Source organism: Lygodium microphyllum, chromosome 26 (assembly GCF_053477565.2).
Source record: "Lygodium microphyllum isolate KBCC chromosome 26, Lygodium_microphyllum_v1.1.10, whole genome shotgun sequence".
NCBI lineage: Eukaryota > Viridiplantae > Streptophyta > Polypodiopsida > Schizaeales > Lygodiaceae > Lygodium > Lygodium microphyllum.
Window position 1 is genome coordinate 55,085,357 of NC_141160.1, and position 15,310 is coordinate 55,100,666.

Genomic DNA, 15,310 nt, shown 5'->3' on the forward strand with positions numbered 1-15,310 from the left:
CAAGCTCAAATAATAGCCCAAATTACAAAATAGTACGCTTTTGGCTTTTGAGTTTGCTTTAGCATAAAATAGAAATAAAGCTAATGGGCGGGCGCCCAAAGAGTCAGGCATACCCAATACAATGTCCAAATACAAATATCATAATCGTGCGTCCATGTGCATACAAAATAATAAATAAATATCCAACGCCTTAATAAATAGGCGCGACAAAATATAGGCGCCATGCCTAAGGCATGCGCCCATCAAAATATAAGTGATAACTTGAATACACGCTATCCTCCAATGCTTTTCTCCGCCACTGCTGCTATCTCTACACATCAACTGAAGCATTCACAATCGTTAGTAAAATAATACAATTAAACAGACAAAAGTGAATACCTAGCAGTCTTCACCTACATAAATAAATCAACTGGTTAGAAATCAATCCTAACATTAATTTATCACGAGTGCACACTCTAAACTCATAAACGTTTATTAATTTAATATGTATTTTGCATAATCACCCGCTATGGAATCACCCATGTATACACTAAATTAATGAAACACCCAAAAAGGATAGGCGTCCCCATCAACTTCTCGCACAAAGAATCCACTTTGTGTATGAGCCCCGATCAACAAAGTTTACGGAATCCACCATAAAACCTCACGAAATCCACCGTGGCACGAAATCCACTGTGAAATATGCCTCCTGACATCACAAATTGAGCACAAGATTATGAGGATATGCTTCACTCACCTCTTCTACCTCTCCTTGGGGGATATAATCACCATTTTGACATTAATATTTAGAAAGATGAAGGACAACATGACCTGTAAATATAAGTTTTGAATTCATGTATTCGTGTATATTATGGATATACTCGAAGGAGGGGGTCACTCATAAATATATGTTGTATCATGCAGATTCAACATAAAGGTTTTTTCAAATACTATTTTTACATATTTTTCACATACAAAATGGTGCAATATAAAGGGGTTATTTATAGTTTGAATACAAAAATATTGTGTTTTATTTTAGAAAAAAAAAGACATTGAACACATGTGATATAGAGGGTATATATAAACCCCTCAAGTGCCTATGTTCACAGTCAAGGGTCACTCAAAAACATGCAAGCATATTACGTGGGTTCAAAAGAAGAGACTCTAAAAGACTATTTTTCACACAATTTTCAAATACAGGAGGGTATCATAAAAAAGGATTAGTCATAGATTGAATAGAAAAGGGATGTGTTTTATATAAAGAAAATTCATAGATAAGGGTATGTTTCAATAGGCCTTGAACACATGTGATGTAGAGCATTTACATATAATAAACCTCTCAAGACTTCACAAAACCATCCCTACTGTATAGTTGAGCATGCAACAAGTCAATATAGTACACTATAATTGACCATGATTGTAGTGATGCCAACGAGTGACACATTGCATTTCTATTTCCTTTGTGATCATGATTGTTACCAACAATATTCTTTGCTCTCCAAGATGGAATTTTGATTTGTGTACTACTAATGTCTAAATATGGAGTACTTGTACAAAAATACAAAAGTTGAATAACAAATAATAGTTTTTTGTTGCTACATTAATCCTTCATATTATTATGATCATGATGATTTATTATAGAGGAGGAGGAAGATGAATAGGCTATATTAGCATGAATGCATCATCATGACCACTAACTATCTCATTCTACGCATATTTACACAATAGCCTCTTGTGATTTTCTAAGAAGGACTTCAAAAAAGGTAATCCCATTTTCATTATCTTTTACACAATAGCCTCTTGTGATTTTCTAAGAAGAACTTAAAAAAAGGTAATCCCATTTTCATTATCTTTTTTTGACAACCACTTGCATTTCCACTTTTTTTAACATCTTAACTAGGGCACCCCTGTCAACATTTACTCTTGGATTGAAGGTATGGAATCTCTTTGCGTCTTTTTCTCATGCAAACTAGGAATGCTCTTACATGAAGGATACAAAGACGCTCTCTTAGAAGTCTCAACCTATTGTGGACTCTAAAGTGAAAAGATAATCTTTACAATTCACAAGGCTATTTGTATCCTTCCCTAAATCATGGATATTGATGACAACCTTATCCTATACGTCATTTGTTAGTTTTGAAGCGTACCATGTTCCTACTAATTAACATGCAATGTTAGAGATTCATGATATTGATAAGCTTGACATGTATTGTATATCCAAACTACCTAACAAGATCCTAAATCATGGATATTAACTTTACGTTGTACAGCATGTGTTATTTTAGACAATTTCTCTAGCAGCACTAAGTCTCTATTAAGTATTTTTACTTAGTCTCTACTCATCCCTTGCTTGGTAGGTCCTTGAGGCTGGGTACACACTAGGTGAGAGTCCTTGCCCACCTTGAAAACCACCAACAAATTTCATTACACATAGGGCATGGCCAATCTGTCAACAAGAAATATGCGATGATCTACTAGGTGGCCCACTAGCTCTACAGATCTCCGGTTATGAATGGCAGAGGTGCAAACTCTTGGCAGTTGTGCATTGTGAATGGTATTACCCTCATCTTTTAATATGAATGGTGTTGTCCTTCTTATATGCTACGGGTGCGGATATAATGTTGGGCAACTTCTTTTCTTTTTTGCGAAGCTGGCCGTCCACCTCTGCCTGTTACCGGGCTTTCGACGAGGGGAGGGGAAGCCTTCCGAGGAAACACTCTTTACCGCGTTTTTGCGTTTTCTGAGGCTGTGAACTGATTTTCTCTCTCTCTCGCTCTCCCCCGCGCGCGCGCGCGCACTCAGCCTCGTTCGTCCTGAGGGTTCCAGCACTGAAATGGGCCAAACGCGAAGGGTACGTTCGTACTGCCCGACTGTGATTGCTCTGTTGTAGGCGAACTTGAAGTCACCATGGTTTTTTGGTCCCCCAATCGCAGAAAAAGAAGCGCACGCAAAACCCTTTGCAGTCAGAGGGAGAGCCCGAGAAGGTGCCCCGAAGCTTCGTCTTCAGCCGGGGCAAGATCCCTCCCCTTCTCCGCAAACTGGAGATGGACCTTCGGAAGGTCATGCAGCCCTACACAGCCCTCCATCTCAAGGTACCCATGAACAGAACAAAAAAAGTAGCTTATGCTGTATGCAGAAATATTGATAAAATTTTACACCTTTGAATGCAAATTTTGTAAAGTATTATACCTTTCAATACGAGCAGTGGAGGCCTGGCTTTTCTTTTCCATACATTTATTGGTGGAGCTTCTCTTGCCTGACCAAGAAAAGACGAGTAAAGTTCCATTTTGATAACTAGCAACAAAAGACTTTTCAACAGATAGTGAATGCCTTTTTTCCAAGTGGAATCTTTGGATAGCTTAAGATTGAGTGTTTTCATATGATGTCTACCCTTAAGCTCTCTAACTTTTGTTTCTAGATGCTAGCAACTCGCCTGCGGGTGTGAATGTACACCCACATTGGTAGTACATGGAGTAATTGTAGCATGCATGGTTACTTCGAAAAATGTATGAATAATTGTACATTGATAATACATGCAGTAACTACAATATGCTTGGTTGTTGCAAGATATGCATTGGCCATTTTGTATGCCTTGCTAAATCTTAACATACAACCGAGATTACTTCCAATGTTTCAAGAGGAGGCAATGTCATTATAATAAGAAATGAGCTTGATGATTTAATTAAAAATAAACTCTAATTCTAGTACTCCTAGCTCTTGGTGAAACCAATCTTTCTCCAATGATAGAATGGTGCTAATATGATTTTAATAGTAACTAGAGTAAGTAATTTATCCAAATAAATTAAAATGTACACTTTATAACTTTAATCTTGGGCAATGGACAATCTGTTGGTTTGAAAGCTGGTGCTCCGTGCAGTATTTCTTTAGCTTTTATTGCAAATGGATGGAGTATAATTGAGTTTTTCCGATCTTCTTTACTAATTAAGTGTCTCTTACTATCAAAATTGACCAATAAGTCTTCAAACCAATTTGCCTCTCGGTTTGCTTAGGGAATTGGCCTTGAGGATACCCATAGTAGGAAAGAGGATTGAAGTACTAAAAAAAAAGAAGCATAAGATTATGAAGTGGAAGAGCTTGAGGAAGAAGAAAAAGACATGACACAAGTTGACATTGTTGAAGAGGAAGGAAAAGAATTTGTAGAAAATAATGAACTTGGAGTGGAAAATAAAGGCTTTGAACTCACAATTGAGCTTGTAGATGAGACATGTTGGAGGATTTGTAGGTTTAGAGTGGGTGAATGTCGTATGACAATATGTTTAGTGAAAGTAAAGTAAGAAAAAGATATATATACAAGCATTTTAGATATATGCATATGTAAGATTTAATCAGGATGCGAGCAAGTTTTTCTAGGTTGAGAATTGATATTCAAAATAGTTTGAATACCCATTTAGTTCTAATAACTTAATGGGAAGTTTGGGTGGATCTAGATATATGGAAGGACTTATCTTAAGTTGCATAAGTTATCTAAGTTTAAAAATTTCAAAAAGTGATGCATTTTATGAAAAGTGTTTTTTTTTTGTTAAAGATTTTTGCAATTTTGCCACGTGCCTTGTAGACACAGTTTGTTCCATTCGATATGAATACTTGGATGATCATATTCAGAGTGTATATGACAAAACTAGTGCGAAATCAATATGCAACTAAGATTAGGGTTTATATAAAAACGAAAACAAGAAAAAATAAAAAGAGAAGGCATAGAAGGTAAAAGCCTATGTTTTTAGCATGGAAAGCAAGGCAGCAATGAACTTCTATAGAAGATGTGTAGATTGATGTGTGAAGGTCTAGGCAAGCATAGAAGTGATCTACTGTTGTACTATAGAGAGTTGAAGTAAATCTACGACTTTTTGAGTGCCTTTTGCTTAGAAAGGCTTTCTTAGGAGTATTAAGTTTGGAAAAAATTTGCATGAAGAGATACCTATTGTTGTAGGTGTCAAAATGGAAGAGATTTATTACTATAATAAAGTCTTTTTCATAGGGTTTTGAGAGGAAAAGCAAAGCGAAGTATATGCGTATTGTCTAATGCGCATTCTAGGTTATTTTGGTTCACAAATAAAACATTATATCTCATTGTATTGCTGTAGCAAAGAGATTACATATTGTATAGTGTGGTTAAGTTTTGTCTTGCAAAGTTTTGTTCTAGCCATCACTGAAAGGCGACTGAGAAGATGAAGAAGAAATCTAGAGGAATACAGTCCGACACTCAAAGGGCACGAGATCCGATTCTCCTCCCAGCCTTGCCTAGTTAATTGCTGGCAACTCCCATCGTGATCCGATTGCCAGCCGTCAATTCTTGGTGAGTCCTACTATTCTTGGACTCTCTTTAATTCTAGGCTCCCCTAAACCCCGTTCGGGCGCCCAATGCCCCGGACTGTCATGCCTCGTGCTTGTTTTCCGTAATTTACCTTATAAATATAACATTTCCTTCCCCTTAAGAATCGGTTTCGTCCTCGAAAACGATAAGGTCTAACTGTAAACTGGGAAACCTTTTCTTCAAGGTACTTACTCGCTCCCATGTTGAGCTTTCTTCTGAACAATCTTTCCACTTAACCAAACATTCTTGATAAATAGTATTTCTTGTTCGTCTATTACGAACATTTAATATTCTTTCTGGTTCATGTGGATTAGATTGGTCATTTAATAGCTCCTCAATATTATCATTTAAAATTAAATTATCCAAATCACCCAGCTTCTTCCTTAACTTACTTACATGAAAAACTGGATGTATTTTACTACCAGCAGGTAGTTGGAGCTTGTAAGCCAGTTCTCCCACCTTTTTAAGTATTGTGAAAGGACCACAATACCTAGGTGAAAGCTTTGGATATTGTCCCGTTTTCATGGTTTTAGTTTGTTCAGGCACCTTAAGATAGACCAATTCTCCTTCTTTAAAGGAAATGTCTCTTCGGTGAGGATCTGCATATGCTCTAGCTCGATTTTGAGCTTTTTTTATATTTTCTTGAGCAAATTTTAACATACTATTCATATCCTCCAAAAAATCCTTAGCTGCCTGAACCTTTTCCTTATGCAGGAGCTCTGGGTTGAAACCCATACATTAACATAAATGGACTATATCCAATGGAAGAGTGCTTGACACTATTATATGCAAACTCTGCTATCAGTAGATACTCTTCCCAATTAGTTTGCCTTTTATTTACATATGCCCTAAGCATATCTTCAAGGATTTGGTTAACCCTTTCAGTTGGCCCATTAGTTTGCGGGTGATCCGCCATACCCATGCTAAGTTTAGTATCCAACTTCCTAAATACCGCACGCCAAAATTGACTATCAAATTTTCTATCCCGATCAGAAACTATATTTGCCGGAAGGCCATACAATCGGTATATGTTCTCTACGAACAATCTAGCCAATTCTGGTGTTTTAACATCAGTTGAAGTTGGAATGAACCTAGCCATTTTGGTTAACCTATCCACAATCTCCCACACAGAGTCGTGCCCCCTCTGTGTTCTGGGTAAAGCAACAATAAAATCCATGGAGATATTCACATTTTCCCGAAGGAATCTCTAGTGGATGGAGAAGTCCTCCCATTTTCAATCTTTCAGCTTTATTAACCTGGCATTTATTACATTTGACCACATAGTCAAGGACGTTCTTATTCATTCCAGGCCAATAGAACTGCCTTTTAATAAGACTATAAGTCTTATTAACTCTTGGATGTCCCGCGCTAGGGGTATCATGACACTCAAAGAGTATCTGGCGCCTTATTTTTGTATCTTTCGGGACACATACCCTACCCTTGTAGAGTAAATAACCATTATCAATGGTAAAATTCTTCCACTTGAATCCGGTTTGAGCAACCCCTAATGCTCCATTTCCTTGTTGAACATCCTCAGATATTCCTTCCTCAGTAGAAGCACTTTCATTTGGATCCCCATTTTTTATTGCTTTCCATATGTTGGAATATGCCGGATCAACCTGGCATTTCCCTTTTAAAGATTCAAGCAAGTTGGAAGTGAACTGAGTAAAACTCAATTCATTTATGATGGGCATTCTGCTGAGTGCATCAGCTACTGTATTAAACTTTCCTTTTCTATATCTTATCTCATAGTCGAACTCTTGGAGGAGTTCGGCCCATCTGGCTTTACGCCTGTGTAAATCCGGTTGATCATTAAGCCACTTAATGCTTTCATGATCCGATAAAATCAAAAGTTTGGCACCGTACAGATAGTGCCTCCATTTCTTCATTGCATGTACTATTGCATATAGCTCCCTCTCATAAACAGAATAATTCTGTTTTGCACGGTCTAATTTCTTGCTTTCAAAAGCAACTGGTCGACCTTCTTGTAATAAGACCGCGCCTATTGCCTTATCACTGGCATCAGCTTCAAGCACAAATGGTTTATTAGGATCCACTATTAATAATATTGGAGCTGTAGCAATAGCTACTTTAAGTTTTTGAAAACTTTCATTTTGGTCTATTCCCCAATTAAAGCTCTTTCATTTCCCTTTAAGTTGGTCTGTCATCAGAACAGCTATTTTGGCATAATCTCGAATGAATCTACGATAAAATCCATATAAACCTAGAAAGATCTGCAGCTCTTCCAAGTTCCTTGGAGATGGCCATTCAATAATTGCCCTAACTTTTTCTGGATCCATCTTGATTCCCTCTTTCGAGATAATATGCCCTAAATATTTGACCTCTTGTGCAAAGAATTCACATTTAGTTTTCTTCGCATAAAGGGAATGTGTTCTTAATAGTTGGAATACTAATTGTAAATGTTTCAAATGTTCTTCTCTTGATTTACTAAAGATCAAGATATCATCCAAGAAGACTACTACAAAATGTCCTGGATAGGGCCGTAAGACACTATTCATCAGCTTCATAAAGGTAGCTGGTGCATTAGTGAGGCCAAAAGGCATCAGCAAAAAATCATAATGCCCGTATCTAGTACGAAATGCTGTCTTAGGAACATCCTGTGCCTTAATTCTTACTTGGTGATAGCCTGATCTTAAATCTATCTTTGTGAAGAATTTTGCCCCTTGTAATTGATCAAAAAGATCTTCCATTCTGGGCATAGGAAATTTATTCTTCACCGTTATTTTATTAAGTGCTCTATAATCAACACAAAGTCGCATAGAACCATCTTTTTTCTTTACTAATAAAATTGGCGAAGCCCAAGGTGAATTACTGGGTTGAATAAACCCTTTATCAAGGTAATCCTTAATTTGTCTTTCAACTTCTTGATGCTGTGTTTCACTTAACTTATAAGGTGGTTTAGAAATAGGGTGAGTATCCTTATTTGTGTCAATTGGGTGATTTATATCACCCCTATCTGGTGGAAGGCCGCTTGGTAAATCAGAAGGAAACACATCTTTAAATTCATCTAACAGACTACTTAATTCATTATTTACATTCATTCACAAACATAAAAAAATTGTTGCTTTATATTACAGAAAGTAAAAGTGGTTTGTACAGGAAGAGACCATAACATGTATACCTCACAAACTTCCTTCTTTATCAGCTTCTGAACCTCAGTGGAACACAGCAAAGGATTATCAGATACTTTATGTTCACCTTGAATGACAAAAGTCTTATCATCCCTTTCAAATTCCAGTGTATTATGATGGTAACTACGTTTTAAGGATGGTTCCAATCCCCATAGCCACTCCCTCCCTAGAGCAATATCAGCTCTTTCCATGTTCATAATTTGGAAATCAAGTTTATCTTTATATCCTTGAATCTCAATTTCCAAATTGGATACCATTGTATCCCATATTTTATTATCTTGACCTTGCATCATACGAACAACATATTGATGCCCACTCTTTTGTTGGGGAAGTTGCAATTTTTTGACAAGTGCATAATTTATAAAATTATGTGTAGCAGAGTCCTCAATCATGACTCTAACCCTCTTTCCAGCTATCAATCCATGCACTCTAACTAAATCATATGGACCAAAGGTAGGCTGCCACATAGAAGTTGACATACAACACTTGTGTTGTACATCCATGTGCAAGACCTCTAAAGATTTATACCTTTCATGCCCCTTTAATTCTAAGGTCTGCACTACATGGATTTGTTTTTCTTTTCCCTTGCCCTTGTCCTTATCCTTTCCTTTGTCTTTCCCCTTTTTCCTTTGAGGGCAATTCCAAGCAACATGGTTAGGGGATAGGCAATTGAAACACAACTTTTTTTTTTTTGGCCTTATCAAAGTCGTCTGGACTTAACTTTGGCCTTACATATTGTTTCTTTTCAAAAGGTTGTTTTTTGCCCTTAAAAAATAGCATTTTCCTTTTAAATTTGCCCACAAATTTTGAGGTTTCCAATTCCTTAGACTTGGGCTCCGTATCAGTGAGACTAGTGAGTGTACTTGGACGCATACTATCTTCATTGATTAATGCAAATTTAATTGCCTCTTTCAGTGTCTTAGGTGAACTCCTTTTTACTTCCTTTTTACAGGCTTTATCTAGTCCCCTAATGAATCCTCTTGTCTTTTGAAATTCATCTATTCCTTCCAATTTGAGGATTATCTCACGATATTTCTCCAAATATGTGAGCAGGGGTCTTCCCTTTTGTTTGACATAATCCCAATCTTCCCAATTTCTTTCCATTTCATTTTTAGGAAGGAATTCTTTCAAAAAGACGGATTCAAATTGAGCCCAAGTTTCAGGTATTTTATTTGCCTCCTTTAAAGTTTGCCACCATTTATACGCTTTGGGCCCCAAAGTTAAACTAGCCTCCAGTGCTTGGAGATGTGGTGGAGTATTTTTAAGTTTATGTAAATCTTTCCATTTTTGGAGAAAATTAAAGATTGTATCTTTATTTCTATCTTTTTCCTCCCCGTGAAACTGAGGGGATTTCATATATTTTAGAACTGGATTATCCCTCAACTTGTGGTGGGGTTCCTTAGGATCTCGCATAGTCACATCTAAATCTTTCGATGAAGATGGGATATCCAAGGTTTCTATCTTATTTTTATCCCTTTCTAACAATAAAGTTAATTGAGATTTTATTTCAGTGAGTGTTTGAGTTAAAAATTCCATTTGAACCCCCTGAGCCTGCACACGAGCAGTAAAATCATCAAATTGTTCTCGTGTAGCAAAGAATTCTTCCCACTGTCCTTCTTGCATCTCCGTTTCATGGGGATCTACCATAGGGTGGTCCCCGGAACTAGAACTTTCTATTATTCCCTCTTTCTTTTTTTCTGCCATTAATACACTGGAATTGGAAAGCAAAGATAAAAAATTTGCATGCAAGGTAAAGTACTTCCCTGGTTATAATGGCAGGGCAACTCTTGCTGGTTTTGTTAATAAATAAACCCGAAGAGTAAGGAACAATTTTTGTCTTCCTGGACTAAACCAGTAAACTAGTCACGCTGGAAATGAAGTTCTTTGGCAGAAACGGAACAATCACGTGAACCACCGGTATATCTTCTATGTATAAAGCGGGTCTGACTGACTTCAGTCAGTTGGTAGCGATTTAACTCCTGGCTTCAGTCGGGTGGAGACGATCCTGCTGTAAAACTGCTCCTTGAAAACAGCCGTGTGACGTGTAGGACCTGAAGTACCATCTGACGCTTTTCGTCACGGCTTACAGCAGTTGAAAGTACCATCTGACGCTTTTCGTCACGGCTTACAGCAGTCGCCTCACGCTTCGCCTCACGCCTTTCGTCTCCCTGCTGTGCGTCACACTTTCGTGACGTCACATGACCACGATTTACAACTTCGTGTGGTGACCTTAAACGACTGACACAAATGAAAGGCGACTGAGAAGATGAAGAAGAAATCTAGAGGAATACAATCCGACACTCAAAGAAAGGTGGATGGGACAAATAATTCTATTTGGTTGTGGAAGATTGAGTGTATCCTTGATATTTTTGACGTTTGGGAGTTATATCATTGTCCCTCATCACCGACCTATTGTGGATTCCAAGTGAGAGAGGCCTAGGATTTGGTAACTCTATGGGATTGACTCAATGCCATTGTTTACTCATTTCTCTTTTTGAGTTGTACAGATTTTATACTTATGTGTATAAGATGTTTTCATACTATTGCAAAGGTTTGGATCCAATTAACATCCTTATATTAAGGTTTGGACCATAGTAACCTTGAAATGCGTTTGTTGGCAGTAAAATGTGAAATGACTGAACCGTTTTACTAGAACACGAAACACTCAAAGTCAAATCACTAACTAAAACAAGATTTTTAAATGAAAAATAATTGTTTTTTGGTGCTTTTTGAGAGTTTTTAAACACTCTGCATATATGATAGACACCATTTATTGACATGAAAGGGTTTGCATGATATAAATGTATAAGTTGCATCTCATTATTTAGAAAGAAAAATATATCATATATATTGTCCGACCATTTCACTTTGCGTTTCGCTTGGGACTTTGCTTAGAGGTGAAATGTTTCGGGGTGAAATGCAACATTTCAAGGGTGAAATGTTTCGGAAGTGAATCGTTTCGTGATTATCTTGGTTTGGATATCTCAACATCGGATGAGCCTTGAGTTGAAGCTACAATATCCTTTGTCATAGAATTTTTCGTATGATGAGGATCAGATCAACAAGATGGAGGAGATACAAGATAAGCTTGTGTGAGAGTGCACAATGGAAAAGAACCACAAACGTAGAGAGAAAGAAAGAGAGAGAGCATGAAAAGAAAGAAAGAAATTTGTACTGAATGAAGATGAATGCTAAATACAACGTTGTGGATTGATCAGTCCTTGTATGTAGCCTAGATCAGGCTGAGAATGATGGGAGTATCATTGGAGATAGAGAAGTATGCCGAAGACAAAGTGTGCTCCACAACTTGCAAAAGATATATGAGTTGTTGTCCGAGCCCGAGCCCGAGCCTAAGCTCGAGCTCGTGCCCAAGCTTGAGCTCAAGCTCGAGCTCGAGTCAACTATAAATAGCTAGTGATAGCCATAAGTGGTTGACTTGCCATAAACGTGTCGATTGTAGCTTGGATGACTACAATAAATGCAATTGGGCAGCAATAAATGTTGCGTAGACAGGTTGTTGATGTGGCAAAAATGCTAGGGTGTTGGGATAATATTGGGGACAAGTTGGGAAATGCAAAAATGCATACCCAAGAAAAGCGTACTATGTGTGCAAGTAGAAAAAATGTATGGAAATGTACACTAAATTGTCAAAGTTCTATTGTCTTTGTCAGACTCTGACAGGAGCTTACAACCAAGAGATGATAGATTAACAAACCCTAAAATAGGCAGGTTAACACCCTTTCTCAAATCTTGTTAGTGTTTGAAGACCTAATAATCTCATGTGATGAAGCATGGAAGCCTTGGGAAAAGGCTTTATGAAGAGATCAGCGGGGCAATCGATGCATATGCAAGGCTAACTTGGAAGTGCCAATCCAATGCTTTTTGGATAGCAAGGCATGCATGCAATTATGGGGCAGTGGTGGTGGCACTAGTTTCCATGCTATGGTGGGTTAGGGACCTCATACGGTGATGTATGGCACAACTCCTTATGATATGCAACAACCAATGCGTAGTGTGCAAGGCCCAATGTATTCGAGTATGGCACAACTCCTTATGATATGCAGCAACCAATGCGCAGTGTGCAAGGCCCAATATGCATAACCCCATACATAGCAATGTTGGGGCACAAAATGGCAAGTTTAGCAATGCTTATGCAACCCACTGTGTTTGCGACTCATGGTATTAATGCTGGTCATGTAAATGCTCCATATAGTATTGGTCATGAGAAAAAATGCAACTAGTAATGCATGTAATGTATGGGTAAATGTATCTTAGCACGGCTTGTAGTATGTAAATTTCCATGCACAATCATATTGCAATGGTTCAAAGTATGCAAACAAGAATGTTTCGTAATGCATCTGGTGCTCCTAGTATCACACGAGGGGCTAGTTAATTGGATGTAATGTTGCATGTTAGTTAAGTTGGAATTGTAGCAATGTGAAAGTATAAAGCATTGTAATGCTTAAGGAGAAGAAGATCTATAACCTAGTGGAGGTTTGAGGCAAGTAAAGTTAGAGGTAAAGTTTCCATATGCTTCTTGGTGAAGCTTTAACATTGTTTCACCAACAGATGCAAAGTGAATGAAAGAGGATGACTTGATAGACCATCCTCAATTGTTGTAGCTTTATCTAGATACCTTTCAGTTAGAGCGGACTTCAGTTTGGGCTAAATTAGATTTAGCAGAGTAGGGGTTTGGAGTGCTACCTGATGCTTAAGGGGGAGGTAGTACTTCCACTCCTCCAGTTGTGGACAACTCTCTTATGTAGTGGATCCAAGGTAACCTTGAAATGTTTTACCTCGGAAACGTTTCACCTTTGGGCAAGTTCCAAGTGAAATGGTTGAATAATATATATGAGATAGTTTTCTTTATGAATTATTATTTGCAACTTATATATTTATACAAGGCATTTACTTTCATGCCAACAAATGATGTCTATCCTACATGTAGAGTGTCTAAAAACTCAAAAAAGTAAGAAAAAGTGATTTTTTTCCAATTTACAAATGTGGTTTCAATTAGCCGTTTCACTCTCGGCGTTTCGCGTTTCACTGAAACGTTTCAGATGTTTCAGGCGTTTCGCATTTCAGTGCCATTCAAATGGGTTGTGGATCTTGGATGTATTCTGCATGCACCCAAGGTTTTGTGCTAACAGTATATCAGCCATGGGGTTACTACGCAGTGTACTAGTCACTATGGGATACATGCAGATGAGTATGGTTGTTACAACGGTTATGAGACTATACTCTTGCATCAGTTTGGGATGAGTTCATGATCAGTTTGGCATTAACTTTTGCTTTAGTTTTGAGATTAAATTTTGATAAGTTTCAATTCAATTTTTGATTAGTTTGAGAACTGTTTATGGTCACTTTGGGATTAATTTTGCATCAATTGTTGATTAATCTTTGCAATGAGTTTGTGATCAGTTTGGCATCACATTTGCAATAGTTTGTGAACAGTTCTTAGATCAGCAAATGATCAAATTGTGTTCAATTTTCAATGGTTTATGACTATTTCCATGAATTGCAATATGTTAGTAAATGCCATTGATAATTTCAGCCATGGTTTATATTGAGAATATGCTTTACTATGGTTGTGAAGTTAGAATGGTTGAGAAACATGAGTTATGGATGTATCCAATGGCTTTCTAGCAAGAATTTTGGATTGTTTTTCAGATTTATATAATTTTTATGCTGGTTGGAAATTTTGAATAGGTCTGGGGCATGTGGCATGGTTCGACAAGAGTGGCCAATGTTGTGACTGCGATGCCTTATGGAAATCCCAGTGCAATATGCTTTCCCTTTGGCACAATGCAGTACAATTGAGGACGAATGCATGGATTTCAAGGAGAAGGCTTGTCACGGGGATGTGAAATTTTGAGATGCTCTTATCTCACTAATAACATTTGATCAACATATTAATCAAATGTGCAAAGTTGTTTAGCACATGTGATGCGTATGGCAATTATTTCGTTGTAACAGGCCAAGGACCTTGAGGATGGATTGATTGTCAAAGGTACAAGTTGTGACAAGTTATTCCAATTGAGTTTTGGTGGTCAATTGGTGTTAGTTTTGACCCTAGGATAGTTGTTTGGCCAATAAGTGTTAGTAGTAACACTATAGACAAGTGTCAATTAATTAATACCGGGGTCTAAGGGTCAACAGAGGTAGGGGACCACTCCAAGTTGCAAATGGCCTAGCCAATGCAAGTATGGATAGGTATATTTAATTTTGGATAGGGTTCTGAGAAAACGTTTTGGAGGCTTGGGTCTTAGCCATTCAGTCAGTTTATAGAGCTTGGAGAGAGAGAGAGAGAGAGAGAGAGAGAGAGAGAGAGAGAGAGGGAGGGAGGGAGGGAGGGAGGGAGGGAGGGAGGGAGCTGTTGGTCCATTTTTGATGAGAGAACGACAATTTACTCTGAAGGACAGTTATTTGGGGGCCTTAGTAGGTAGGGGACGTTGGTTTTGGGGCCAACAGGGTGTCTACTACCCAAGACTATTAAGGTAAATTGTGCATTTAATTAGTGCTTCAACATGTCATTTACTACCCTATTTGAGGAGGGGAGTTTTAGAGTGCACACAGTTAGGGGCATGCAACTAGTAGCAGGGGGGTGAAGCTTGAAAGGCAGGGGTTGTAGCATGATGGGGTTCTTTGTGCCAAGGAGGGGGAGATGGAGATGCACTGGAAGGGAAGCAGGGAGGGAGGAGAGCAATGGTGAGTTCATCGACTGCCTATGGGTTGTACTTTTCGTATTGCATCATGATGGGATTAGACAATTCAAGGGCAATGATTCATCTCATCTAGGCTAAAGCTGAAACCGGTCTATGACTCATGTAAAGCGGTAGTCCCTTCA

The 15,310-nt window shown here is 38.0% G+C and overlaps 1 protein-coding gene across 1 annotated transcript in view; it reads left to right on the forward strand.

The window, feature by feature from the left end:
* Window positions 1-2,622: 2,622 nt before the first annotated feature.
* The window catches only part of PPAN (PETER PAN-like protein), a 38,856-nt gene continuing 26,168 nt past the window's right edge, over window positions 2,623-15,310 (forward strand). The window contains exons 1-2 of the mRNA XM_087668326.1: window positions 2,623-2,830; window positions 2,913-3,071. Coding sequence (XP_087524452.1) covers window positions 2,813-2,830; window positions 2,913-3,071 — 177 coding nt within the window. The 5' untranslated portion in view covers window positions 2,623-2,812. The remainder of the gene's footprint in view (window positions 2,831-2,912; window positions 3,072-15,310) is intronic.